We start from the raw sequence: 27,610 nt of genomic DNA on the forward strand, positions 1-27,610 counted from the left end.
TCACTGCTTTGGCCTCTGGGAGAGGATGGAGAGGATGGAGACAGTCAGGACCACAATGCCGGCCATGCCTCCGATCACCATCCCCAGGACGCTGCCATGAACCTGCATGGACTGGCAGCGCTCCCCTGAGTAGAAGAGGGTATTTCCAGTGACGCACCTGCAGAGACAGGACACTTGAGTTGCAGAGAAACCACCTGTGTCTCAGGCACTTCCCAGTAGCCTCCATCACCACCACAGTACCAGAGGTGTCAGTTACCTGGGCTTCCTTCAACCTCCCTCTGAAGGTGCTGGCTATTATCGGGCCATTCGTAGTCCCATTGCACAGAAAGGTTGACTAGCTTGCTCAAGGTCACTCGATTAATTATTTAAATCCAGACAGGAAGTCTCCAGACCCTGCATTCTTGGTCAGCAGCTGTAAGTCCAGCAGGAGGGTCCAGGCTTGGGGCTTGCCCCTGGCTCAGACTCTACACTACAGCGGACAGTCTCCCCACACGGTCTGACTCCATGCTTGGCTGCGGCTTGAACAGGTTTAGCTTATGTTCTCAAATTAATTCTGGTGATGATGGTGGAACTCTTTTAATATGTTCAAACCACTGAGTCAAATGATATAAGAATTATAAAATTGTTTTTTAAAATTGGCATGAAAATTGTTAAAAATAAAAGATCCTGGGACTAATAGGCAAAAAAAAAAAAAAAAAAGGAACTAAATCATTGAATGGAAAATGAATCTACCCTGTAACCATCACCCAGTTCACAATAAAAAGAAAGGAAATGCCCAGGTCATTTACTGAAAAGCAAACACTGCTGCCAGGGGAGCCACTGCCCCCTGGAGAGCCCGGGAAGATGAAGACACACGCCTTTCCCAGTGTTTGTCACTCAGAGGGTGCACAATGGTTAGGCTTTTAGGGTTTGGGTTTTTTTGGTTTTGTTTTTAGTGTTGTTTAATCTCATTGCATCCTAACCACATGAGCACTCTATACTTACCGAGACTTTTGGTGTTAAGAAAATTGCTAGGCGGGAATTTAATCACTGTTTTTTAGGAAAATGGATTCTGAGTGTCAAATAAATTATAAATGAAACTAACTTTGGAACGTAACCTATTAGTAAGTTGGAAAGTGCCTATAATGTGAAAATGCCTAGATGGGTCTTTGTACGAAGAGTTTATTCATGTTTTCTTTCTTTGGAGACTTTTCCAAATTTCCTGTGTACTTCAATACATTCTGATTGGGGGTAGGGGAGTATTATTGAGTATAAAGTTCAGGTTATCCCGGAACAAAGCCATTCAGGGTAATGTTCAACTCCACTTGCATATAAAACTCTTTTTTATACATATGTGTGTTTATGAATTTGTTTCTCTAGTCTACCCAGACTAACACAGTCGCTATGGGTTAGAATGGAGTGGAGGGTAGTGAGAATTTGGATTCATTTTTGTCTTTAAAGACCTCATCTCTTACCTGGGATTTGACTTCTTAAAAATCAGTAAGAAACACCAAATGTATATTCTTGGTTTTTTTCTCACTCAACCCAAACTAAGCCAAACCCTCGGGTCTCAAGTTAATTCTGATTTATAGCCAACCTATAGGGCAGAGGAGAACTGCCTCATCATGTTTCTGGGGCTGTAAATTATTACAGAAGCACATCGCCACTTCTTTTTCCTACAGAGCTGTGGGTGGGTTCAAACCTAGGGTCGAGTGCTTTAACCACTGGGCCACCAGGCTCCTTTTTCTGACCCTCCCCTACCCCCTGCCACAGAGTCGATGCCAATTCATTGTGACTCTAGAGACCCTGAAACTGTACATCTTTATAGGAACAGGCGGTCTTAGCTTTCTCCCACAGAGTAGCTGGTGGGCTTAAACCATTGACTGTACAGTCAGCAGTTCAATGCTTAACCCTCAGTGCCACTAAAGCTCACTAAGGTAAAGTTCAGGAGTGTATCTAAACTTGGGTTCACAAATGGAGCGCTGGTGGTGCAGTGGTAAGGTCTCGACCTGCTAATTGCAAGGCTCACGGTTCCAACTCACGAGCCGCTCCACGAGGGAAAGACGAGGTTGTAGGTGACCCGCTCCCATGAAAGGGGACGGTCTGGCACCCCCCACTGGTGGCTCTGAGCTGGGATCTATTCGGTGACAGTGGATTTGCTCTCCATGGTTTGGGTGCAGAGACGCAGGCCTGGGCACAAGCCCCAGCTCTGACAGCCCCGACATGGCAGTGTGGCTGTGACAGCGAGTCTTGTTTGCTCAGGTGCGTACCACATATTGCAGGCAGTCAAAATGACCAGATACCCTTATTACTATTTTTGAAATCCAACAACGGTACTGCAGAACTAATAAGAACAGTGTTGGTTATTACCAAATAATAGCAACTGTAGTCAGTGAAGACTTGAAGCTTAGTCCCAAGTCTTACTCTGGCAAGACACAGCCAGGCCTCAAAACAAACAAACAAACAAACTCAGTGCCCTCCAGTCAACTCTGACTCTAGAGATCCAATCGGGCACAGTCGAGCTGCCCCTGTGAGTGTCCGAGACGGTAACTCTTTACAGGAGTGGAAAGCCTTGGCTTTCTTCTGAAAAGTGGTTGGTTGTTTTGAAACGCTGACCTTGTGGTTAGCAGCCTAAAGTGTAATCCCTGCACCAGCGGGCCTCCCTATAGCCAGGCCTGGCACTTACAAAGTCCCCAGGCTGCAATTCTAGCTTGTGCTGCAATGGAGGGGGAAACTCCAACACTCAGGATGCAGACCATGCCCCAAAGAAGGAAAAGGGGTCAACTCCAAGAGAGGGAAATATCAGGACCCCTTCCCTTCCCCACCAACATAAGCCCATCCGTCTAGGGCATACCTTGGTAGGGTCGTGGAAGGAACTAGGGAGTCATGTCCATCTGACCAGTCAATGTAATTAATGGTCTAATATAAGGGCGGTATCTTTTTATTTTATTGTGGTAAAATACACAGATAAAAGGAAACATCTACCATGCCCTCCGCTTCTCCACTCACAGTTTGCTGACACGAAGGAAACCAGTGCCTTCGACCAGCCTCAAATCAACACTGAATGATGTCTACTGACCTTGACTTGCCTGTCTGCCGGGCGAAAGACCCTACCTGCAGCTCACCACACCATTCTCGAACACACAGACGCCATCGTTTTGGCAAGGGTTGGGGTTGCACGGGTCTCTAAAGTGCTGTGACCAGTCGAGGTGATCCATGGGCCCCCCGTTCTCCACTGACCGCGCCCTTCGCCTGGGCTTCCCTCGATCCAGGCCGCCCAGTGGAGCCTCCTCTCGCATGGCCTTCTCTGCACCTCTCTCTGGGGCTTGCTGCTCCTGATCGTGGAGAACCAGGCCTTGGGGGCTCAGCCTTGGGCTTTTAATGGGAACTTCAGTCTTCTGAAGGTGAGTGATATCTTCAATAAATAGATAAAGGGTCATGAGGAAGAAGCAAGATTGATAACTTAGTGCACTAATCTTGGGAATTGTGGAAGATTGCAAAGCATGGGAATCACAGAACACTTCTTTGTGCTCTTGCAGGACCTGTATCTAGACAAAGAAGCAGTAGCTGGGACAGAACATGGAGCGGTTGCATGGTTTAAACACAGGAGAGGTGTACAACAGGTTCTTTCACCGCACTTATTCAATCTGTACGCTGAGCAAATAATACAAGAAGCCCGACTATTCGGAGAAGAAGGAAGGAGGTGTCGGGATTGGAGGAAAACAACCTTGGATATGCAGATGACATGATCTGCTTACTGAAAATAAAGAGAATGTGAAGTACTTCCCGATAGACATCAAAGAATACAACCTTTGGTGTGAATTATATCTCAATATAAGGAAATAGTTCGTAACAGCCAGACCAATAGTAACATCATGATAAATGGGGAAAAGATTGAAGGTGTCAAAAAAATCTGTTGCAAACTAGCTCTTTAAAGTATTAAAATGCAAAAGAGGGGAAAAAAAGAAAGTATTAAAACGCAAAGATGTCACTCTGAGGAGGAAGAGGCACGTGACCGTAACCATGGCATTTTTTAAGTCACTTCCCGTGTATGTGAAAGTTGGGCAAAAAATAAGGAAGAACAAGAGAGAGTCAATGCCTTCGACTGATGGTGTGACGTATACCCTGAGCTGCCAGAAGAAATAGCAACTCTGTCTTGGAAGAAGTACAGCCAGATGTTCCTTAGAAGCAGAGATGGTAGGACTTCATTTCCCATGCGTTCAACATGTTATCAGGAGAGCTCAATCCCTTGGGAAGGACGTCACACTTGACAAAAGTGAAGGGTCAGCAAAAAAGAGGAAGACCCTCGGCAAGATATATTGTGATCACATTGCCAACAATTCCCCCAAAAAAGTACTTTGGCAATTGCATGAAAGGTGGTTCTCTAACATCTCTGTGTGTGTGCCGGCGTGCACACGATTGGCAGGGGGGCAGAGGCCTGGCAGTTGTCTGTTCTGTGGTACACGGTGTTGCCAAGAGTCAGTATCAAGATGATGGCGCCTATAAACAACAAGGGCAACAACCAATGACGGCTTCTGGAGAATATTCTCAGCATCCCTTGTGTTCCTTATGAATGGACGTCAACCTGAGTGACACGGACGACCAACTTTCAGTCCAGCTGCTTCTCCTGATGGCAGCTATTCTTGTCTTTAAAAGAATTCAACCTCATTTTCATTTAACTTACAGAAAGCAGCATATGGCTCGCAGGGACGGATTGACTGAAACCAAATTGAAATCAGCAAGCTTTCCTATTTGGTAAATTATCAAAAATTAAGATGTTAACATCTTAGCTTCCTCCAAGGACAATGGAAATAGGTGAGTCCTTGAACAATTGCATAAACTGTGGTTCTCTAACATCATATATATACATATATATATGTATATATGTCCCAAAATTCCCACCCTTCGTGTTGCCGTTGTTGTTACTGCTATGGGCCATTGAGTCCCCAAACAGACACTATGGACAACAGAACAGAACACTGCTCACTCCTGCTCATCCTCACTATTGTTGATAAGTACAAGTCCATCGTTACAGCCAGTGCATGGAGGACGCATGAGTTAAAACTCAGCAGAACGCCCAGGGTATAGATTATTGATACAGGAAGCCCGACAAATGTACCTTCAAAGTCCACCAGCATGATGAGGTCATCATTTTTAAGGAAGCTCCTCCTTTTGAGCATTTCGTGGGAGATTAAGCTACCCCAACCCCAGTCCTGGCTTCTGAAACAATTACAATTCGCTTCATAGCTTCCCACCTTGGATGGCCGGTCCCAGATGACGGAGTTATTCACTGCTGCAAAGTGATAAATAAGACAGAACGCTTTTAAAACTCATATGACCTTTTCATAGTTTATGTTCTGATTTGTCTTTAATGGTTAGTATGTTTTCATCTTGGCTCATCAGAAAAGCAATGCTGGGGGGAAAAGAAATGTTAGGTTGTTTTTATATTCTTTCCAGGAGCATTAAAATTGGGGATTGGGAAGCGGGAAACCACCGTGGTGATGGGTCAGCACGCCTCTATTGAGTCATGTGCTCAATAAAGAGGGAAGGGCAGTTACATTTAATCATATTTTAGAAATTGGTGTATTCATTCTTGGCAGCAGAGCCTGGAAAACGAGGAGTATTTTCTAAACGATGAGCATTGTCTGTCATCTCAATTAGATGGAGCTCAATGCACCAGAAATGCCTGGTTTGTTTCTATTCTAAATGCCTTCTCTAGAGTTTGGTACACCAAAAGCCCTAACGAGATGCTTGATCAATGAATGAGGAAAAAGAAGGGAGATATCACTGGAAACTTAAGGATCCAACATGACTATGTTGGTGCTATGCCTAAGGAGGACATGTGAGAGAAATAGTTGTTTATTTATCTTCTGCAAATACGAATGAGCCTGCTGGTCCTTTCTAGGCCGGGGGATGGGAGTTTTGAATCATGCTAGAATTGATTTACCTGTAGATGTATGAGACGTGGAGGTCGTGAACACCATGCTGGAGGACATCCTATTCCTAGCATCGGGCTCCTGGTCCAGGATGGTCATTATCGCCTGTCTGTTCAAAGCTGGCCATTCCAGGACAGCATCATTCTCACCACTACACAGGTGAAAGGCAAGCCCCGTATACCCAGAAACCAGGGCGTTCATCCTGCCATGAGGGTATAAAGTCAACCCAAAACCATAGCCCTCTGAATTGTAGAACCGTGGGCTCAGGAGCCTGTCCCCTTTCACCGTCCTTTCAAGAACCTTGGAGAAGTTCTGTACTGTCCAAACTCCTGCTGGGCATGGTGTCTCCGACAGAGTGATGTCATCGAGATAAATCCCCCCATTTGAGTTCTGGGGGTCACCTTGTGTGCCCTGGAAAAGGTATCGAAATTTCTTTTCCTCTCTGAGCGTCACATGAGCAATTTTCCAATTTTGATCAAGATCTCCTGAGGACAAAGGGAGAAAATGGTTGGTGGCAACTGTGTCCAACATACTCTGATACGGAGCACTCACTAGGGACTCAAGTTCTTGACACGCCTTATCTCGGGGTGGAGGTGTGGGGGGGCAGAGTTCCATTCCAGACCTGAATAGTGATCTAAAAACCCCTGGAATGAACTCTTGAAGAATTTACCCACATAGTGCTTCCACAGGTCTTCCAGAAACATATTTTAAATTGAATAGGCCCCAAAGCATAAGCAAGAACAAGAGGAGGAGGAAGGGGAAGAGGAGGGAAAAGGAGAGAGGGGAACAAGGGCAGAGAGAAGGAAGGCTGGAAAGAGGAGGAAGCGGGATGAGAGGAGAAGGAGGAGGAGGCTGAGAGAGGCGAGCAGGATAGACGGAGTGTGCTCCCAGACTGTAAGCCACGCAGCCTTTGTGTGGGTGCCTCTGGGCAAGTACCTTGGAAGCTCTGTATCTTGACCAGCTTGCGGACATTGCCCGTGCTGTCGTCCCTCTTGACCCAGACGACGAGCCTATCTGAGGGGCTTCCAGTCATCCTGTAGAAAAACTGCAAGCACTGCTGCTTCCGCTTTGGGTAAAGAATCCGAGACTCCAGGAGGGCTGCCTCTTCGGCTGTCCCCGAGCTGGTGTCAAAGTACATGAAGTATCCAGCGCCTGTGGAGACAGCACCCTCGCGTCCCATGTCTGCCACCCCGCTGCCCAGGGTGCCAAAGGGGAACAGTGAACCACAGTCATTACCCAGGCAACCAAGGCAAGAACCCTTCTGAGGGAAATCAGAAGAAGACGTTTGTCAGTCAACTTTTTGAGGACATCTTTGTGGGCCCCCTCACTGGCTGGAGCGCGGATCTCCAGGACCTATGGATTGCCCTGGCTCCACAGGTAACAAAATCTCTGTTTCTGACTTAGGGAGCACGGGCTTCCAGCAAAATCTGATGGAAGTGACTGCCCGTGAAACGAAGTCTACATTTATGGTTGACTTCCTTATTTACAGTACAGATTCATTCCAGGGAAACAGTTGGTCTTATAGAGAGATCTCCAGCAAACCCAAACCCATTTTCCACTGAGTCGATTCTGACTCATAGGGATTCTGTAGGACACAGCAGAATTGCCCTAGGTACTAACTGCCAAGTCAGCAGTTCAAACTCACCACTGCCAAGTCAGCAGTTCAAACTCACCAACCCCTCAGAGGGAGAGAGAGAAGGGTATCTGATCCAGTGAAGACCCCTTCTAGAGGTTTCTAGGAGTCAGAAGGAACCTGGTGGCGGGGGATTGAGTGGTTTGCTGGAAGCTTTTCAGAAGCAGAATGCCCCAAGGAGCGGCTGTGGAGTTCTCATAGCTGATATTTTGACATGCACCAACACATTTCCCCACTGTGCTCCCAGGGCTCCTGTCTAAGAAACTGGGGTTCAAAGGTTTAGGATTTGGACTTTGAAGATTCACATGTATGATGATCAAAGTCCAATGGCCCCTGCTGCTAGCCGAAAAACAGATGCGTCATCATCTGGGATGAGGACCCACTCCCAAACCCACTGCTGAGGCACTGTTGCTTGAAACATGACGGGTCTGCCCGCAGCATTGACAGCAAGCATCCGTGGATTGAACGTGCTCTCCGCTGAGCTTCCACTCGTCGAGGAAAGGCATGCTTTCTCAAATGCTCTTCTCAACAGGAGAACTTCACAGTTCCAATGGAGTGTGGCCTCCGCATTAGGGACGTTTGGCTTAAAGAAAGACGAGCTCCTAAGGGCCTAGGGTTTCTGTGGTCAGAGTCCCTTCCAAAGGTCTTAGGACCTGTGAAGTCTTGCCCTGGCTCTGCCAACTGCTCAGGTATTCATTCACTACTCGGGGTTCTAATGGGAGATAGGTTCCTTTCCCCAAAATGCTTAGAGTCCTTCGATTTTAAGCTTCACCTGAACAATGTCAATGCTCTCTAGGACAGGAAAAAAAACACCCAAATCCCCCTGTAGGGGGTGGGAAAAGACACTGATGGCTCATTAAATGAACCAGCTAACGGCCTGATGTCGGTCAGTTTTGAGTTTGAGGGAGCTAGAACATTTTTCCAGCAACTTCCTGTCACATAAAGATCAGCTGTCTGTTTAATTTTACTGATATACATATTCGCCAACAGCGGCCCCACAGAAGAGATTGGACTGGAAGATATGATGGAAATTTAGAGACATGGGCCCAGGTAGCTTTATGGGTTGCTTGTTTGCTGACCACAAAGTTAGCTGTTCGAAACCCCCAGCTGCTCTTCAGGAGAAAGATAAGGCTTTCTCTCCCCGTAAAGAGTCACAGGAGAAGAATGGCCCTGATTATACAACTGGCATCTCCCTGATGTGACCCGACATGTGGATGACAAGTCAGGGCCCTCCAGACAAAGTAACCTAACCAGCCCTCAGCACAGAGAGACTTCCCACGGTCTGAGTAGCTTTGTTTGTTTGTTGTTTAAAGCTTTCAGAATTGATCACCCAACTTGCTTCCAAATAGAGGTTGAGATGATTTCGATAGAAATGCATGACATAGATTTCTAAAAGAGAAATAGAAAATAAAGATGACGCTGCCTGCTTCCATGGAGATTTATCATCTTGGAAACCCTCTGTAAGGTTGATACAAGTCAGAATCCACTCAATAGCAGTGGGTTTAGGTTTGGGTGAGAAAGAGGGAGAAGAAAGATGGGGGGATACATAGGGTGTGAAGCTGCTTGTCTGCAGTTGGGATGGGAGAGCCATGCAGTGTCTCCCTCCCTCGTCACCTGGAAGTTTCCAAATCACTTCCCGCACTACAGTTAGTCCATGGTAGAAGTGGATATCGGGCCCCGGTCTGTCTGACTCTAGCTGTTTCACTACACAGAACATGTACAGGAACTATCTGCAGATGTGCTGTCTAATATGGGGAGCCCTATGCTGGACGAGTGGGCGCTTCAGTGATGGCCACTCCAAGCTGAGATGCGCCGAAAGAGTCCAACCTGGACCAGATTTCAGATAGTAAAAAGTATATTAACAACATGAAAAACACTCATAACATATCTCATTAAAAATCGTCATCGTGATTCCATGCTGGAGTGCTCATCTTTGGGATTTGTTGATTAAATCAATCATACTATTCCAATTAATTCCACCGGTTTCTTTTCTTATGTTTGTACATCACTACTTGGACATTTGAAATGATAAGCGAGAGTCACTTTATAGTTTTATCGGAGGAGACCGCTCTCAAGACATTATCCTCACATACAAAAGCCATGCCTTATCAACCTTATCAGATGTCCTTATCAGTCTGGACATCTCTCCGTCGGAGGTACAGACCTGGGTGGATTTTATGGGGATACTAATCAGGATATAAGAATTGTCCTTTGTCCTGGTTCAGCTTTCCAGACTTGAGAGTGAACATTCAGATTGAGGCAAAACCTGGCGGACCACTGACCATGTGTTCCTCCTTCGTCACTCACCTGTGCAGCGCCCTCCCAACGTGTGGTCCGCTTGTCCCAGCGGAGCACTGTCCTCGTGAGTCCAGTCGGCATCATCTCGGGTGCCTTGAATCATGCCACAGATGTTCGCCTTCTCAAAAGCACAGTAGTCCAACAGGGTGCGAGTCGTTGCTGTCAATGATATGTTCATTTGCCTGGTTAGACACTTAAGGCGTCTCCTTCCACATACATAACATGTGGGCCGGAAACAATAGAATCGTACGTCTTTCTGGTTCTGGACTCCCCCACCCACATACCCCCAGCCCACCCCCCAAAAAGCACAGGACCTACTTTCATCGGTTAGATTTTAGAACTTGTCGACATAGACACAAGCCTATGCACTTCATAGATTCAAACGATGAAGGGGCTAAATAAGTACAAAGCACGGGTCCTTTGACGCCAACAACATGCTATCGTTAGTGTTGGAGTCCACACGCAATGGGTCTTCTAGGCATACTTTCCTGAACAGAACTGATGAGCGTCTGTCTGAAAACTGGACGGTCCTCTGAGGCCCCCTCATCCTACAGGAACCGCCTTTGTCATTTTAGGAATAGCTAACCAAGGTCAAGCGTTTTGTAGGAATCAAAATACTTTCTTAGTTAATCCCATTTATTCTGAGTGCTTTGCCCTTTGCCTGGTGCTCCACCCGTCAAAAGGGAACTGAAGAAGTTCGACGACAGCTCTTTGCATTTGCCCAGTGCGTTCAACTGGCAACGCCCAAACCCATAATCGCTTCCCGCAACGATCTTGGGAGGTAGGAATTATGTTGTTTGTTTTCTACTCTAAATAGAATAAAACGGAGGCTACTTAGTTTTCCCATGTTCTTTTATCCAGAACATGGGAAATACGCACGATGGAACAGGGAAAGGGAACTTCGAGTCAAAGGGCCGTCTGTGGTCAGAGTTTGCCGGGGCTACTCACTGCAATTGTACATCCGGTTCAGTCTTTCTAAATCAATGGCACTGAAATCCAGGCGCTGTCCAATGATGGTGTTGAACTCGGGGATTTTGGCTGTGATGGTCGGGGCGCTTGCATTTTTGTTAAATGAGAACGGTTCATAGTGCATCAGAGACTCGTAATCATAGGGCGTGTTGAGGTCAGTGATGTAGTTGTCATCATAGGTGTTGAAGTTGTGCTGGTAACCTGTCAGGGTGAGAAGTCTCAGGTCCTGCTCAGTCACTGTATTTCCCTCAGCCGCCCCACAGGCACCCGGGAGACAACAGACCAACACAAACAAGAGCCAAATAAAACCAAAACAATGCATCTTTGTTTGAAACGTATCTGTACACGTATTGCTGCTAGGGTTCTGGTCACACACGCAGGCGGTTATTCCAAACACAATGTTGGACTAATTAACATAGGTTATGTTGAGCCTATCACTATAACAAGTGAATAGCTACAGACAAATTCTATCAGTAACACACTGATCTTCACGTGCCTTGTATTATATACCAATAATACTGTGAAAGAAAAGAATAAGGACACTTTGTGCCTGGGGGAAAAAAAGTAAAATCTATGACACACACACACACACATGCACATACTTATATATGTATGTGTAAGTGTGTGTGTATATAATACATGTATATGTGTGATATAGATATATAATCAAAGCTGACAAACAATTCCAAATGGTGGGAAAAGTGATTTTCGAATTCAAAAAATTACGCAGAACTATCGTCAAGATACATTTCTGGGTAGCCAAATCCTCCAGCATTTGGCATTTAATCAGAGCTGTATCTGGCTGATTCTTCCATGGGTTCAGAAAAGGACCTCTGAGAGGCAAACAGAGAAGTAAAGTGTTGAGAAAAGGGCACGTTGGGCTATTTTGTCTCAATTTTAAAAAATAGTCACATGAGAGAAAAATAAAATCGGAGGGGGGAAATTATTTTTATTTCAAACTATGAAGAAACATCTATCATGAGGAGATTATTACAAGTGAGCTAATGTTAACTGCAATGTGAAAAACCAAAATGGGAATCTAGTAAGAGATCCTTTTAATTAACTTATCACCAGGACTTTATTGTTCCAGTTGCTGTAATGGGGAAGGGTCCCAGATTTTTAATTTCCCTCTTTTGAAGTAATGGGAAAATCAAATGAGAAAAGGGGGTAGGCAAAGGGGGACCAAGAAAAATGGAGGGTGTAGCTTGAAATAAAAATCTAAAGAAAACCCAAATGAAAATGCTCCTAACGCTCCCCATCTCTAAACTTTCTGCCCTCGTGTTCCATCTCTTTCTCTAGCATCTCTTTCCGTTCATCTTTCTCCCCACCGCTAAGGAGAAGGAACCAGGACCACATTTCAAAGACAGCACACACAACTGCATTCTGGATGGAAGAAGTGAGGGGCTTTGGAGACAGCTGGCAGCCACTGGATGTTTTGGAAACACCAGTGGGGAAGGCCTTGTGGTAACTGATGTTTCTTCCTTCTAACTTACAGGGGTTCTGTGGAGTGTGGCTTGGGGGTGGGGAGCTCTAGTGCCTTAGGAGGTTATGGGGTGTGCTGGTGACTGCAAGGTTAGTGGTTTGAACCCAACAATGATTGTATGGAAGGAAAATTGGACTTGCTGCTCCTGGGAAGCCTTACAGCCTCAGAAACACAGGCAAGCACTTCTACTCTGCCCTATAGGGTTGCTGAGAGACAGAATCACCGTGGTAGCAGTGGGACTTGGTAGGGATCAAAGTTGTGGCAGGACTGAAAAAATTTAATGATCCACATCAAAGGGGGGAAAGTAACTCCCTCCAGACAATTAGGTCCTCAAATGCCACTCCAAGTGGTAGAAGTATAAGGAACATAAAATGGAGATTGACAGATTGGAACTTGAGTCTGGGATTTCCCATGATTCTCACTGGGCACATTAAGCAAGCTTCTGCCAACACATGAGATGTGCTTTTCTTAACTTTTAATAAGCATACCAGATGAGAATGGATTACTTTTTGCCCTCATATTTTTATTAGAATGCTTTAGCAAATAAATGTTTTGAATTTTTAAAACATTCAACAATGCACGCGCGCATGTGTGTGTGTGTGTGTGTGTGTGTGTGTGTGTGTCCCACTGAACATTTAGCTGCTAATGAAAAGGTCAGCAGTTGGAACCGGCCAGTCTCTCTGCAGGATCAAGATCAGGCTGTCTGCTCCAGTAAAGATTTCATGTCTCAGGAAGCCAACGGAGCAGTTCTCTGTCTTCCTGGGTTGCTAGGAATTGGAATCAATTCAATGGCAGTGAGTTTGGTTTGAGTGGTTGATTTTTGTTTACTACAAACTGGGATGACTCTGGTCCTTGGCAGTACATAGGACAACTGTAGTCCTGCCCTCAGGAGCTCACAATAAGAAGCAGTGGAGAGTGAGTCATCCTCTAAACCAGGAGTGGATCCCAATTTATTTTGAAGAGACGGGATAGTAAATGCGTTGGGCTTTGTGGCCCATAGGGGTCTCTGTTGTAAGTACTCAGCTGTGCTATTTTAGTGAAAAGGCCATCGTAGACCACCCGGAAACGAATGGCTCTACCTGCCTCCAGGTCAAACTGTGCTTACAAAAGCAAGTGCACTGGTTCATGAGCCGCCATCGTAGTTTGCCAACCTTTGCTATTCGCAGAAGCAGAGGTTGTTCTTTGATTATGGTGATGAGGATTTTCCTTCCTGGGAGGGAACAGAGCTAGAAAACAGAATTCCTACCCCAAAGATGTAACTGGACTTGGGGAGAGAACCACTATCGCCAGTATTGCTGACAATGAAGTAAAAGAGAGTCCTTATCCTGAGAACTAAGTTTACCCTACAGTATAATCTGATTGGATTTGTCCTTAGACAGCAGGTCTTCCATTATTGCAGGCAATTTAGAGTAACACCTGCTGCAAATATAGATAAGAGATCAGCAAACGTGGCGTAAATAACCGGTGCTAACCCAGGGTGAAGGAATCAACCGAGGACCTCAGCAGAAACGCCGGCTCGCTCAAACAAGGCAGCTCCTCGTGCCTACGGCTCTCTGAAAAGCGCCAGGTGTCATGTTCCTTCAGAACTAGAAATGGACTGTCTGCTAGCATCTCACTAGATTTTTGGCAGAACATTCGCACAGGAAGCTATGAAGTGCACACCTAAGACAAATAATGCGCTGAGTCTCCCCAGTCAGCTATTCAAACTTTGGCTATCTGACTCGCTTTCCCTTTCCCGTCTGTCAATGTGCCCAGTTATAATGCAATTACTCCTGAGAGATAATTGGGCTGACTTCTCCTGTCACCTCTAAATGGGCTTGGGAAACAGGACAAGTATCACCTCTCCAATATCAACATGGATTGACGCAGTGGTTGCAGCAATGCTCAAATGTATCAGCAATTGTGAGGATGGCGCAGGACCCAACAACGTTCAGCTCTGTTGTGTACAGGGTCGCTATGAGTCAGAACGGACTTCGACGGCACTTAACAACCGCAACAACATAGCTCCGTGATTGAATGGTAAGGTGGGTGGGAGCTGAGGAGGAGTGTCTAATCCTGATTATGAGTTAGAATTTTCCAAACCACACAGTTTCCCCCATTTCCCACCACTACGTATCCCTAGATTTATCTGAATATGACAGGCAGAGGGATGTCAGATAAGAAACCCCGCAGGGTGGTTTGGATAAGATTAGCTATTCTGATCCCTACTGAACCCAGCTTTGAACCCAGCAACAATCGTGAGGGTGGTGCAGGACCAAGCACCACTGTATACCCAAACCAAACTCCATTTATCTGTCTGTATACCCAAACCAAGGTCCATTCATCCATCTATATACCCAAACCAAACTCCATTCATTCATCTGTATGCCAAACCAGACTCCAAACTCACTGCCATTGAGTTGATGTCCACTCATAGTGACCCACAGGACAGGGTAGAACTGCCCCTGTGAGTTTCCGAGACTCTTACACCTATGGGAGTAACAAGCCCTCTTTCTCCAGCCAAAGAGCTAGCGGTTTTGAACTGCTGGTCTTATGACTAGCAGCCAATGTATATCCACTATACCACCAGAGTTCCTCTTTGTATATGGCGTTTCTTATATGTCAGATCTAACTGGACAAGACTTAACAACAACATCAACATCTTTATCTCAAGAGAGAGCCGCTGTTCCACTCTACTCTAAAATATACTAGTTCTGGCAGAAATCTTTCAGAGATCCACATTCACTTTTCAAGTGTGGTGTTCTTCCATGTTGCTAAGGGGAATTATGTACTATGTGCACCTATATCTGAAATTTGGATCAAAATTAACATTGCATGTGAAATAATCACTTGCTCCACAAAAGCCACATATGATGATAGTTGAGGTATTCCCAGTACATTAAGAGTTTCGTGAGGTTTGGTATATGAAACCCAGGATTGATGAACCCATAGGGGAGCCAGTAGAATAAGGGGAGGGAGGCAGGGGGTGGGGTGGGGTGCTATCACGGTGGCGGTGGGGAACAGTAAAAGGGAAACAATGTTAGAAAGTACAGGAAGTAAAAGCATGTCGGGAAACTGATTGTGGTAGCAATTTTACAGTACTGCTGGGCGTGATGGAACTGTGGAATGACATGATTTATGTATTAACTCCCTATCAATAATAGTTTTTTAAAGTTTCATTAACATATTACTGAAGCTAGACCTGTTAATCTTTCACACCACCTATCAACGCCATAATCTCTCCGTGTTCTCGATTGCCACTGGGAAAGCTAAAGCCTCAGACCACACAAATTGGACCATCTCAGAATCTGATCTTCCAAATCGCTGTCATTCAGGTGAGGCCAACTCATAGCGACCCCGAGGACAAAGTAGAGCTGCCCCTGTGAGTTTATGAGACCATAAACCTTTAGAGCAGTCGAAAGCCTCATCTTTCTCTCCAGGTGCTCCTGAGAGGTCCGGACTGCTGACCATGCAGGTGGCAGCCCCAACCTGTAAGCCCCCAATCACCAGTGCTCCTCAGAGTTGATCTTACCCTGCCATGTGGGAGTCGTACACACCTGGAATAATCTCATCCCACCAGATGTTCACGTAGTCATCCCGGTCAGTCCTTGACTGCTCGTGGTAAAAGCCCAGAGCATGCAGGATCTCATGCTGGATGATGGCCTTGTAGTCACAGTTCTGGCCAATGGAAAGATTCTGTCCCACATGTTTGTCACCCACCTCGGACCAGCACCTTTAAAGAGGAGAAGAGACAAAGGGTCTGCTAGAGCATTAAGTCCCAGTGTGCCTGTTGTTGTAGGGTTTCGGACATCAATTGGAAGAACTTTGGTCAGGGTTGGTTTGTTTTAGTTCCCCAAAGACAGTATCCACCGCATTCTCCTATGTCCATGGTTCGGCCATCGAGGATGGTTAAATAAGGAACATGCTTTAGAGGGAATCTTGTGCAAGCTCTAAAATGAAGATCCTGGATTAATGATTGTCTGGGGGCACAGAAGGGAAGGGGAGGGGTGGGGTGGGGACAGTCAACATCAGTGGGTACAAGGAGGAGTCAAAGGTTCCAACGTTGATTGTGGCGATGGTTACGCAACCTTTCTTGATATGACTGAGAGGACTGAATTGCAGGCGATGCTGATTAAAGCTCCATAAAACGTTTACACGATCATCCGTCATAAAAGTGTGCAACCACACTCAGGCTCCAACAGTGCCCGCAGGACATTCCAAAGAGGACACCAGTCCATCGGCCCCACTGAATTTGGAAAGGTTTCAGGCAAGGGAAAGAGTGCTGGTGATAGAATGGCTTGCTCTCCGGCCTGCTACCAGCACGTTCGGCAGTTTGAACCCAGCAGCTTCTCCTACGGAGAAAGGCGAGGCTACTTCCTCCTGTAGGTTGTACAGCCTCGGAAACCGGAAGGGGCATTCCTACCTTGTCCTCACTCATGGCCATGAAGTCAGTGCTGACTCATCGGGGACCCCTGTGAGTTTCCAAGACTGTAACCATTTACAGTAGCAGAAAGCCCAGTCTTTCTTCTCGGCTTCAAACTGATGTCCATGCAGATCAGAGCCCCAATGCATAACCACTTGTCCCTCCTCTAGCTTAAATGTTACAGGGCCACCTTCTAGCCACTGGCGGCTAAAATCCCTCTAGGCTCCCCTTAGAAGAGCCCTGGGGCATGGTGGTTACACGTCAGACAGTTAACCACAAGGTTAGCTGTTCAAAACCACCTGCTGATCCGAGGGAGAAAGACGAGGGTTTCTACTCCCACAAAGAGTTATGGTCTCAGAAATCCACAGGGACAGTTCTACCTTGTTGGATAGGGTCTTTCTGAGTGAACATTGACTCACGGCAGTGAGTCAGAGGCTCCCCTTGTTGGATTAATGCTGGCCAACCCTTTTTACAGTTATTGACTAACTGAGTTATCAACTGCACAGAAGCGAAGAGAATTGGATTGGGAAAAGGATGGCTAAGGGAATGTGATACAACTAACTTCACTTTATGTTTAAGAAAAATACAGTTTTCTTTGGAAAATAAAAAGATGCCAAAGTACTAAATAATTGAAATAAACTTTAAAAAACAGTTATTTCCCCCTGAGATTTTCAAGGAATAAAGATTTCAGTTCCTCAAGGAAGTCTTGTTTCATCTGGACAATATGAAAGAGTTCAAAGCAGAAATGCTTGAAATACACCTTCTGCGGGGCCTCGGGCGTATTTTAAATGTCCTCTCACCACAGTTAAAGAGAAACCACACAAGGACTTTGGGCAATCTCCGTTACTGTAACAGCCAGGCACCTCCACCATAAACGCAGACTTACATGGTAACGCTTATATGCGATATTTAGAACTGACAAAGGAAGGGAGACCAAGGTCTCAGTGATTCCAAGGAATACGGAGAAGGGGCAAACAGAGTCTTTGTTCAGAGCCTACTGACCTTTTGTTTAGCATGAGGACAAACCATTGAAAATGAATAGCGGTGATGGAGAAATGACATGATGATTATACATAACCTTACCGAATTGTACTTGTCAAAATCTTTTGATGAAGCGTGTCTTATTATTTACATATCCCAGTAAAATATTCTAGTGGAAAACACAGCTTGATGTAAGAAAACCCTCCCTGTTGCCCAGCGGGACCCAAGTGACTTGTCACCGAGTATTCAAAAATGAGACATAAGTTTAAGATTCACAGTGAGTCATTTTCCGTTCCAACATGCCTGTTTTTCACAGTAAATGCCATACTTACCCACTAAACTTCTGGAATATGATATACGAGCTCTCGCCTTCATAGGGCTTGAAATCCACACACGACCTGAGGCGGAACATCTCAAAGGCATACAGAATGCCGCCTTTGGCGTTCAAGTCTGCAGAAATCGAGAAGAATATTGATTATGAAATAAATGTATGCATGATTTAGATCTTGGATAGTAGAAAGAGTGTACGGTGTAGAGAGAACTATGCCACTCTATGAAACCCACAGAGGTTCATAAGAAAGTTGTTGCTGTTGTTTTCATAGTAAATATACATATCCCTTACAGAGCCCGGGTGGTACAGGGGTTATCAATTGGGCTGAGATCCGCATGGTTGGCAGTTCTAAACCACCAGCAGCTCCACAGGAGAAAGACTGGATTTTCTACTCCCGCCGACAGTTACAGTCTCGGAAACCCATAGTGGGTCCCTAAGAGTCAGCATTGGAGCCAATGGCAGTGAGTGGGAGTATATTCCATGGACTCAAAAATGGCAAAACTAACTAACTGTAGGTAGGACATGGGCCGCGATGCTTTCAATGCACTTTGCAGATGCAAATACAAAATGAGAATGCACGCATGTGTATGTGGCTGAATAAAAATCATACATAAAATAACTCCCCAGCCTTCTCTTACACCCAACAGCTAGCACTGCACGCAACCATGGAAAAGAATGTTATGCTGTAGCCTTGACACCAATGCACCAGAAGATACATGGGTTGCAGGGGGCAGGAACCGCAGATGCCGAACAGCACGCTGGGTGGACCAATGATCAGAGTTCAAATGCTTTCCTGTTGCCCTGGGTGCGCACACTTTGGCATGGCATGCAGATGATAAGGATGGGAGAGGAGAAAAGATACTGCAGAGAAACAAAGATAAGGCCTTGCCTTGTGGTTTCTGTTTATTTTTATGTTCCATCAGCTCACTGAAGGAAATTTAATAATTAAGTTCAGTCATATAAAGTTAAATTGTACTTCTTATACATCTGTCATCAAGGAGCGTGTACATTGTTGACAGTGTAGCAAGTACTCATCTCCTGCATTTTTATTTTTCTTATTTAATAAAGGACAGAATTATAAATTCCACAGTTCAGAGGTCGTAAGGTTATACAAAGGTCATTAAAAGAAACAGAGAAATCATCAGTAAATCACTTACGGAAAAACATGAGCAACAACAACAAAAGTACGCATTAAACTTAATGAAGGATTTTCAGAGTCGATAGGTGTCGGTATCAACTACATAGCAGGGAGATGACCTAGTTGTACTTTGTGACGCTTAAAGGTATCACCAAAAAGGACCTACGAGAGTGACGATGTCACATAAATCCAAGGAAAGTTTGATTATGTGAAAGCCAAGTTTTTCAGAAAGTATATTTGCTTTGCTATCCTCAGGCCAAATGGTGAGAGTTCTGTGTGGTTAATTTAATCATTTTCCCTCTTTTCCCCTAAGTTGTAAAAATGGAATCAGGCAAGTAGATGGACATTTCACAAATGAAGACATACAGAAGACCAGTCAAGGCATGAAAGTGTGCCCAATATCATTAACCATGGAGGAAGTTAAAAGTAACATGAGATACCATTGCACCACCATTAGGAGGGCTAAAATTAAGAAGCTGCTGACACCTGTGTTCACAAAGACGATGAACAGAACAAAGGACACACTCGCCTGTTGCCAATGAGAGTCTAAAACAACACAACCTCTTTGGAGAACAACTGGGCATTTTCTTATAAAGTGAAACATGCACTCAACACCTAATCAAGCAGTTCCATTCCCAGGCACTTACTCAGGGGGAGAAAAGAGCACACACACACACACACACACACACACACACACACACACCATGTATCGACCCAGACACGAACAAAAATCATCACAGGAACTTTCTTAGTTAAATGCTCCCTAACTAGAAACAACCCAACGTCTACCAAGAGGAAACAGAAGCACCTTGCAGTACACTCCTGCAAGGAAAGTGATAGCATATGAGTAGCCAGGGAAAAAACAATTAACTGCAGGCCCACACTATGGGCGGACCTAAAGAAAAAAACAAAAGTAGTTGGTGTGTGTTGGGCTGCTAACAAGTTCTGCAGTTCAAAACCACCAGCCGCTCTGCAGGAGCCCTGGTGGTTGGGGGTTTTGCATTGGGTTGCAATCTGCCTAGCCGCAAGCTAAGAGAAAGGCTGTGCTTTGTGCCGCTGGAAACAGTGACAGCCTTGAAAACCCACAGGGGGTGCTAGGAGTCTGCATTGACTGAGACAAGCAGCGAGTCACTGTGAGTCAGAAATGATTCGACGGCAGGGGGAGAAGCGAGAAAATAAAGATGAAACCAGACATTAAAAAGTGTATGTTATACAGTGGCACTTAATGAAGTTTTGTATCAGGCAAAACTTGTCTACAGGGGGAAATGAGAAGGGAGGTTATCTCTTAGGTCGTAGATAGGAAGATTGACTGGAAATGAGCCCAAGGGAACTTTATGAAGTGACAGAAATTATACACACACACATCATAGGCAAAAATTCGTCAAAAGCCATGACTTTTAAAGTATAGTCTTGAACCTTGTTCTATTGTAAAGAATCATCAACGTGAATATAATCAATGACACTAAATGGTGTAGGTAGAAATCATTGGGATTTTGAATTTTTCTCTGAGCATATTTTCACCAAGAGATAAAATTACCAAAAGGACTTGGATATTTATGTTTTAAGGATTTTGAGGATTTCTACGCTCCAAATTTTGCATTCCACTCTACATAAAGTTAACTTTTAAACAGGGAACTGTCTGCAAACTCAGAGCTCTGGTAGTGTCGTGGGTTATGTACTGGGCTGCTAACCACCAGATCAGTGCTGGGTTGCCAATGGTTAAGTCAGCAGTTCAAAACCACCAGCCACTCCCAAGAGAGAAAGATGAGGCTTCCTACTGTCATCGAGAGTTGCAGACTCAGAAACACACAGGACAGCTCTACTATGTTCTATCGGGTTGTTATGACTTAGAATTGACTCAATGTTACACAAATACAGAGGTACAACCCCATATGCTGAATTGTTTATTTTTTAATTGGTTCTCATATACTCTTGATGGAAATGTTTCCACGGCTGCTTCTAAATCTTTACTATGGAATCCTGGGTGGTACAAAGGGTGATAACTGAGATTTGAGCTTCAAGTGCCCCCAGGGGTGCTGCAGAAGAAAGGCCTGGTGATCTACTTCCAAAAAATTCAGCCACTAACAAATTCAATAGAGCATATTCTACAGTGACACCCATAATGAAGTCATGTGTTATAATTGACTCGATGGCAACTGGTTTATCTCTACTGCCTTGACCTTATTTCCACCAATGATTGTTTTCAACAACACATAAAATATAACTTATTTAGTTCTTTTTCTTGTGAGTAAACAGAATAATACTTAAGACAGTATCTCACTGCCATTGAGTCTATATCAACTCACAGCAACCTTCAGGCAGAGTAGAACTGCCCCTGTGGGTTTCTATTCTTGGTGGGAGTAGAAAGTTTTGTGTCTCTCCTGAGGGACAATTGATGTTTTTGAACTGCTGACCTTGTGGATTACAGCCCAACTCATAGCCATGACACCACCATACTTTTTCATTATTAATACTTATAAACCTGTGAAGTACATATAAACATAGCCATTGCTCAGAAAAGTGAAGTGTTTCTTTTGTAACCTCCCCCCCAAAAAAGCAATATGCTAAAACTTCATCCCTCAAGTAAACCTTGTACCATGTTTAGCTTCACCACAACTATTATCTAGGAGCCCTGGTGGTGCAGTGGGTTAAGAGTTGGCCTCCAACAGCTGGATCCTTGCCCTCAGAAGGGGAACACAGAAGACCCAGGTGCTGTAGCAAAATGTGGTGGAGAATTTAGATGGTGCCCGGCTATCAGATAAAATAGCGTCTGGAGTCTTAGAGGCTGGTCTCCAAACAAGCAGCCATCTAAGCAGTCAACTAAGTCCACATGGAAAAAGCACACCACCATCTATCACCGAAGGATTGCAATCCATATACTCTGAAATCAACGGAGGGATTTAGTAGCAGAGTCTACATTGCGAGAATCCGGTGTGCGGAAGGCTGTGGAAGACCGTGGGAGCCCAAGATTCATTTATGAAACTTAGAAAATCAGCCACCAGAGCACTCCCCTATCGAAAACATGGGAGGAAAGGGGTCACTGAACAGAGTGCTTAGGGGAGATGAGCATAGAAGACCAAAGGCATAAATCTGACTTGGACAATTAAAACGTTGTCAGTAGATTCCCCCCACCCCCACCCCATGATGCGCTGGATCTGATCTGGTTTCCTTTTTTTTTAAATGTATTTTGGGTTTATGTTGTTTGGTTTGGTTTTTGTTTGTTCATAATCAGGTATATCTCCGAGGTGTTATGTCACTGGGGGTCACCCTCTTGAAGCTGTGTTATATGCTTTTATTGGTATAGGAACCCCAGGACTGATGAGCTTATAGGGACAGCAAGTAGAATAAGGGCTTCAGGGGAAGGGGCGTAGAGTGGTAGGGGTGGGGACGGTAAAAGAGAGATCATGTCAAGGAGTCCATGTAGAAGAAGAATGTCCGGAAGCTGATTGTAGTAGCAATTGCCCAATTCTACTTGATATGACTCAACTATGGAATGATATATGTATTAAATACAAACTAATAATAATAGAAAAGAAAATCTAAGATTTGTTTTTTAAAGAGTTGGGCTTCTAACTGCAAAGTCGGCAGTTCAAACCAACCAATTTCAAACCAACCAATTGCTCCACAAGAGAAAGATTAGACTTTCTGCTCCCTTAAAAATTTTACAGTAAAAAAAAAAAAAAAAGTGCAGTCTCAGAAACTCTAAGGAGCAGTCGGTCCTATTTCGTCCCATAAGCTTACTTTGTTAGGGTACCACGCCTTTCTTGCCAGGAGATCGTCAGGACTTAGGAACTCGATTACACATTGATGGTTATTCTGAGTCAGACAGGAAGGGGAACGGAGAGAAACGTTGAATCAGAAGCGATGAGTTAGTTACCCAAATTATCCGCCAGGATGTAAGGAATGGGGAACTTCCACCTGGTGGTCGGGTCCCTCAGGCCATTTCTGGAATCCTGTGAAAACAAAGACAAAGCTGACCCGGAAGCCTCGTCTTCCCCATGGTCAAGTTCTCCTTGTTCCTCTCCCTCGTGAGCCTCTCACTCTGGCGCGAATGCAAATGCACTCCGCTCAGAACCAGGTCTGCAGATGCTCAGGGCAGATGACGGGGGAGAGTCAGGACAAGCGCTAAGACGGAAACAGAGGAGACCTGAAATCCCCCAAAGCTGAGCTAGCCTCTCTGACCATACACGTAACTTCCCTCCTTTCTCTTCCTTCATTTATCGAAGAGTTTGGTATACCGGCCACTTAAGACGGACTGACTCAAGTGTTCTGCGCTAATTTTTTCATCTCTCTTTATCATCATCAACTAATATGGACGTGCTTGTGGGCACAGATCTTAGACTAGAGCTCTTTCTTCTACCCTCTGCAGTGCCCACTGGGGGGAGGGGCGGGGGGGTGAACATAGGGCAGAGGCTCACCCTCCAGTGACACAGCCAATTCCTAAGGAACGTCACCACATCATTGGAGAAAGCTGGATACTCACCTGCAGGAGGATGTCTCCCTCAAAGAGGTCCAGGCCTTCCTCTAGATGTGGAATTCATACAAAGGATTATTTGCATGAGCATTATAAAAGCTACCTCTCATAATAAAGTCCATCTTTGTCCCTATACATCATTAATCATCCATTTTTATGCCTGAAATTCTTTTTGAAGCAATGTGAAATTTCCCTGCGGATGAATATGCATAGCATCACCTAGTGTTGGTTGCACTGTTTTCAGGTGGAGAATGGTCGAACGTGTCTAAGAGTCCCAGAAGTTGATGGAAACAGGGACAGACAACTGAGGACTGATGGCATGGTGACTGATGACTTGGTGGATGACATGGTGAGTGTAAGACTGGGCATCTTCTATGAAAACCTGGACCTAATTCACAATAAAACTTGTGGGGGGGTTGTTTGTTTGTCTGTTTTTATAGTTAAAAGGTCTTAAAGGTAAAACAGCAGATGACAGATGGGGCTTCCTATCCTCACAAAGAGTTAGTCTCAGAAACTCACTTTCTTTTCTAAACAGTCATTTTATTGGGGAATTATACAACTCCTATAACAATCCATATATTCATTCATTATGTCAAGCACATTTGTACACTGGTTGCCATCATCATTCTCAAAATATTTGCTTTCTACTTGAACCCTTGGTATCAGCTCCTCATTTTTCCCATCCCTCCCTCCCGAGCCCTTGATAATTTATAAAGTATCATTATTTAGTCATGTCTTACACTGTCAGATGTCTCCCTTCTCCCACTTTTCTGTGGTCCATCCTTCAGGGAGAGGGTTATATGTAGATCATTGTGATCAGTTTCCCGTTTCTCCCTCACCTTCCCCTTACCCTCCTGGTATTGCTAGTCTCATTATTGGTCCTGAGGGGTTTATCTGTCCTGGATTCCCTGTGTTTCCAGCTCTTATCTATACCAGTGTACATCTTCTGGTCTAGCCAGGTTTGTAAGGTAGAATTGGGATCATGATGGTGGGGGTGGGGGGAGGGCATTTAAGAAATAGAGGAAAGTTGTATGTTTCATCGTTGATATACTGCACCCTGACTGGCTCATCTCCTCCCCACGACACTTCCATAAGGGAGTGTCCAGTTGTCTACAGATGGGCTTTGGGCCTCCAGTCCACACTCCCCCTCATTCACAATGATCTGTTTAGGGGCTTCTCTTTCATTGTGTCACCTTGCCTCTTCTTGCTAAGGTGGGTGGGTTTTGTTCTGTCCCACGAAGAAAACAATGGTTTCCTCCAAGGTCAAGCTCAATACAATGCTCTTGTAAGAAAGAAGTTGAGCTGTATGTGAACAGATGCATTCAAAACAGCACTTCCAAGTACCTCCATCCTAGCAGCACACTGTTTGTAACAATGTGACCCTTACAGACCCTGGTGGGAAAACTCCCTGAGTATTTAAAAGAATGTCACTTGTTGTCATAACCCTCAAGTGACCAAGAGCTGCCCATAAAACTCAAAATACTAGAGATAGGATCATTAGATGACACTTCCGTGTGCCTCACAGATGGGGAAATCAGAAAACCATCACCATGGGCTCACGTGATAACAAGGGCCCTGTTTGGAAAAGTCCAGAGCCTGGTGGCACAAATGATTTAGCACTAGGAGTTCAATCCGCCCTCCCCCGCCCCCCACCGCTCCCCAGGAGAACTACGTTGGAATCTGTTCCCATCAAGATTACCCCATGGGTGAAGAAAACCTGTGAGGCATGTCCACCCTATCACATGGGCTCGCTCTGAGTCAAAAACCACCCAGCAATAACTCAGGAGCCGGGGGCGGGGGAGGGGGGAGGTCCTTTGCAAACGCCCCCAAGATGGCATCGGGTAGGACCATCACATCTCTCACACTGTGAACTAAGCCGGCATCGGCTGTGCCTCCTTTCACAGGGGCACTTGTCCGGGCTGTGCCTGACCTCCATAACTCTGAACTGATCCATAGACAACGGTTAAGATGAAACAATCACAGACTTAGTTGTGACAGACACCAGCCTCCAGGCTTTCTGTTGTCTCTGCTGCTGAAGTATTAGGCACTAACCCGGAGCTAGGCTTCCCTGGAGGAAATGATGTGTTTTCTGACAGCGAGCCTGGAGTACTTGTGAGGCAGGGTTCGTGCAGAGAGATAAGAGCAGGCCCTCTCAGACCTTGTCCCCAGTAGTTAGTAGCAAGGATCATAAGGCCAAAGGGGGGTGGGGGGGGCGGTACAACAGGAGGAGCATATGCTCACCCCAAAGTAGTGAGTAATCAATGAGCTGCCCAAGCCCCAGTCAATTCAGGACCGAACCCCTTTATCTAGAGGAGCCTCAGGTCCCTCCTGGCAGATGGTAAGCAGCCCTCACTTGACAAAGCAAAACTCCACGGGGTGCCAAAGCTTTTGTAACTGCTAAACTGTTCATCATCACCAACACCCACCTGCCACCAGTCCTAACCAAGCACTCCCAGAACGCAGAGGCTGCTCCCTGACTTCCAAAGCCTGACCACGGAGGACGATGATGATGATCCAGCCTTTCTCCTCAACAATGGTGAGCCTGACCGATTGCTCCCAGAAATGTATCGGTGGAATCGGTGTTCAAGAGAGAATGCCTGATTACCTTTACTCTCTTCGATGAGGCCCAAACAAAGGTTTGTCCGTCGATAAACAAACAAACAAACAAAAATAACTCACTAAAATTGGGCCCGTGCCAACTCATAGCCACCCTAAAGGCCAGGGTAGAACTGCCCCGATGTTTTTCGTTTTGTAGCTCGTTACAGAGCAGAAAGGCCCGTCTTTCTCCTGAGGAAGCTGGGGATTTCAAACTGCTCACCTTTCTGATTCCAGTCCGTCTACACCACCAGGGCCCCTGTCGGTGGACAGGATTGGCCCAAAGAGGAGAGCTTTTCTCATCACTAACTAGAAGTGACTCTGGGGCCGCAGGTAATACACGTGGGGCTGCTAATCCCAAGGCCAGCAGTTGGACACCACCAGCTGCTGCATGGGGGGAAGATGAGGCTTGCTACTCCAGTCAAGAGTTACAGTCTTGGAAACCCACAGGGGCAGTTCTGTCCTATGTGGTCGCTATGAGTCAGAAACCACTCGATGGCAGAGAGTTTTTAAAAACTGTAATCACAGGAATCCTAGTAGCATCGTGGATTATGCATGGGGCACAAGGTTAGACATCTGAAACCAACAGCTGCTCTTTGGGAGAAAGATAAAAGTTTCCATTCTCATAACGAGTTCCAGTATCAGAAATATGCAGGAGCAATTCTACTCTGTCCTATAGGGTCACTATGAATTGCAACAGACCCAATGGCCCTGCGTATTAACTCTAACCGTGCCCTGTCTTTTTCTTTAGCAAGCAGAATCATTATTCACTCTCATGTTCAAAACAGAAACTGAAAAATAATGAAACTGGTTATAAATGGAAACATGGTATGTATCTCCAGATCTATCTTGGACCCAGTCACTTTCTTATAACATCTGATGTGACCACCTTTCTCTCTCAGTTTCCCGAACTCTGCAAATCCCTAGGAAAGCACCGGTTCCCCTTTCTCCCCCAACGTGACCCATCACAGCATTATCCGGGTTGGGGGGGGGGGTGCTTTTCAGTCACGCTAGCACCTAGCACCGGGGTTTCTCACTATTCCAAGGCATTTCTAATCCATCAACGGAACCCACCTAAGTTGATCTCTGTAATGTCCTTCTGTTCAACAAAATCGTCACTGTGCACTGCGGAAAGTGGAAAAAGAAGTTACTGGTCTTGGCAAACAGATAAACGTCCAGAGACAGCTCTTCACGCTTCAGTTGGTCCTCACCATTTCTTCTGGCAGGAGATTTAATCTGAAAGGGAATAAACACACCGTGAATGAATAATGTACACCAGAATCAATATTTCTAAACACGCACGAGAGCAGAAATGTACTTACCGATACAGCTGTTACATGGGAAAGACACAAGGTGAAAGAAATAGACCACGTGAGTCGAGCCCAAACCAT

At 45.3% G+C, this 27,610-nt stretch overlaps 1 protein-coding gene across 1 annotated transcript; it reads right to left on the reverse strand.

The window, feature by feature from the left end:
- MEP1A (meprin A subunit alpha) lies at nucleotides 1-27,610 on the reverse strand. The gene is given in 15 exon segments (XM_075554081.1): nucleotides 1-157; nucleotides 3,094-3,394; nucleotides 5,099-5,272; nucleotides 5,927-6,400; nucleotides 6,852-7,067; nucleotides 9,856-10,005; nucleotides 10,795-11,016; nucleotides 15,835-16,010; nucleotides 18,014-18,131; nucleotides 23,028-23,103; nucleotides 23,634-23,674; nucleotides 27,294-27,344; nucleotides 27,431-27,461; nucleotides 27,463-27,519; nucleotides 27,521-27,610. Coding segments are annotated over 15 exon segments (2,334 nt in total).

The sequence above is a fragment of the Tenrec ecaudatus genome, chromosome 7 (genome assembly GCF_050624435.1).
Source record: "Tenrec ecaudatus isolate mTenEca1 chromosome 7, mTenEca1.hap1, whole genome shotgun sequence".
Lineage (NCBI taxonomy): Eukaryota > Metazoa > Chordata > Mammalia > Afrosoricida > Tenrecidae > Tenrec > Tenrec ecaudatus.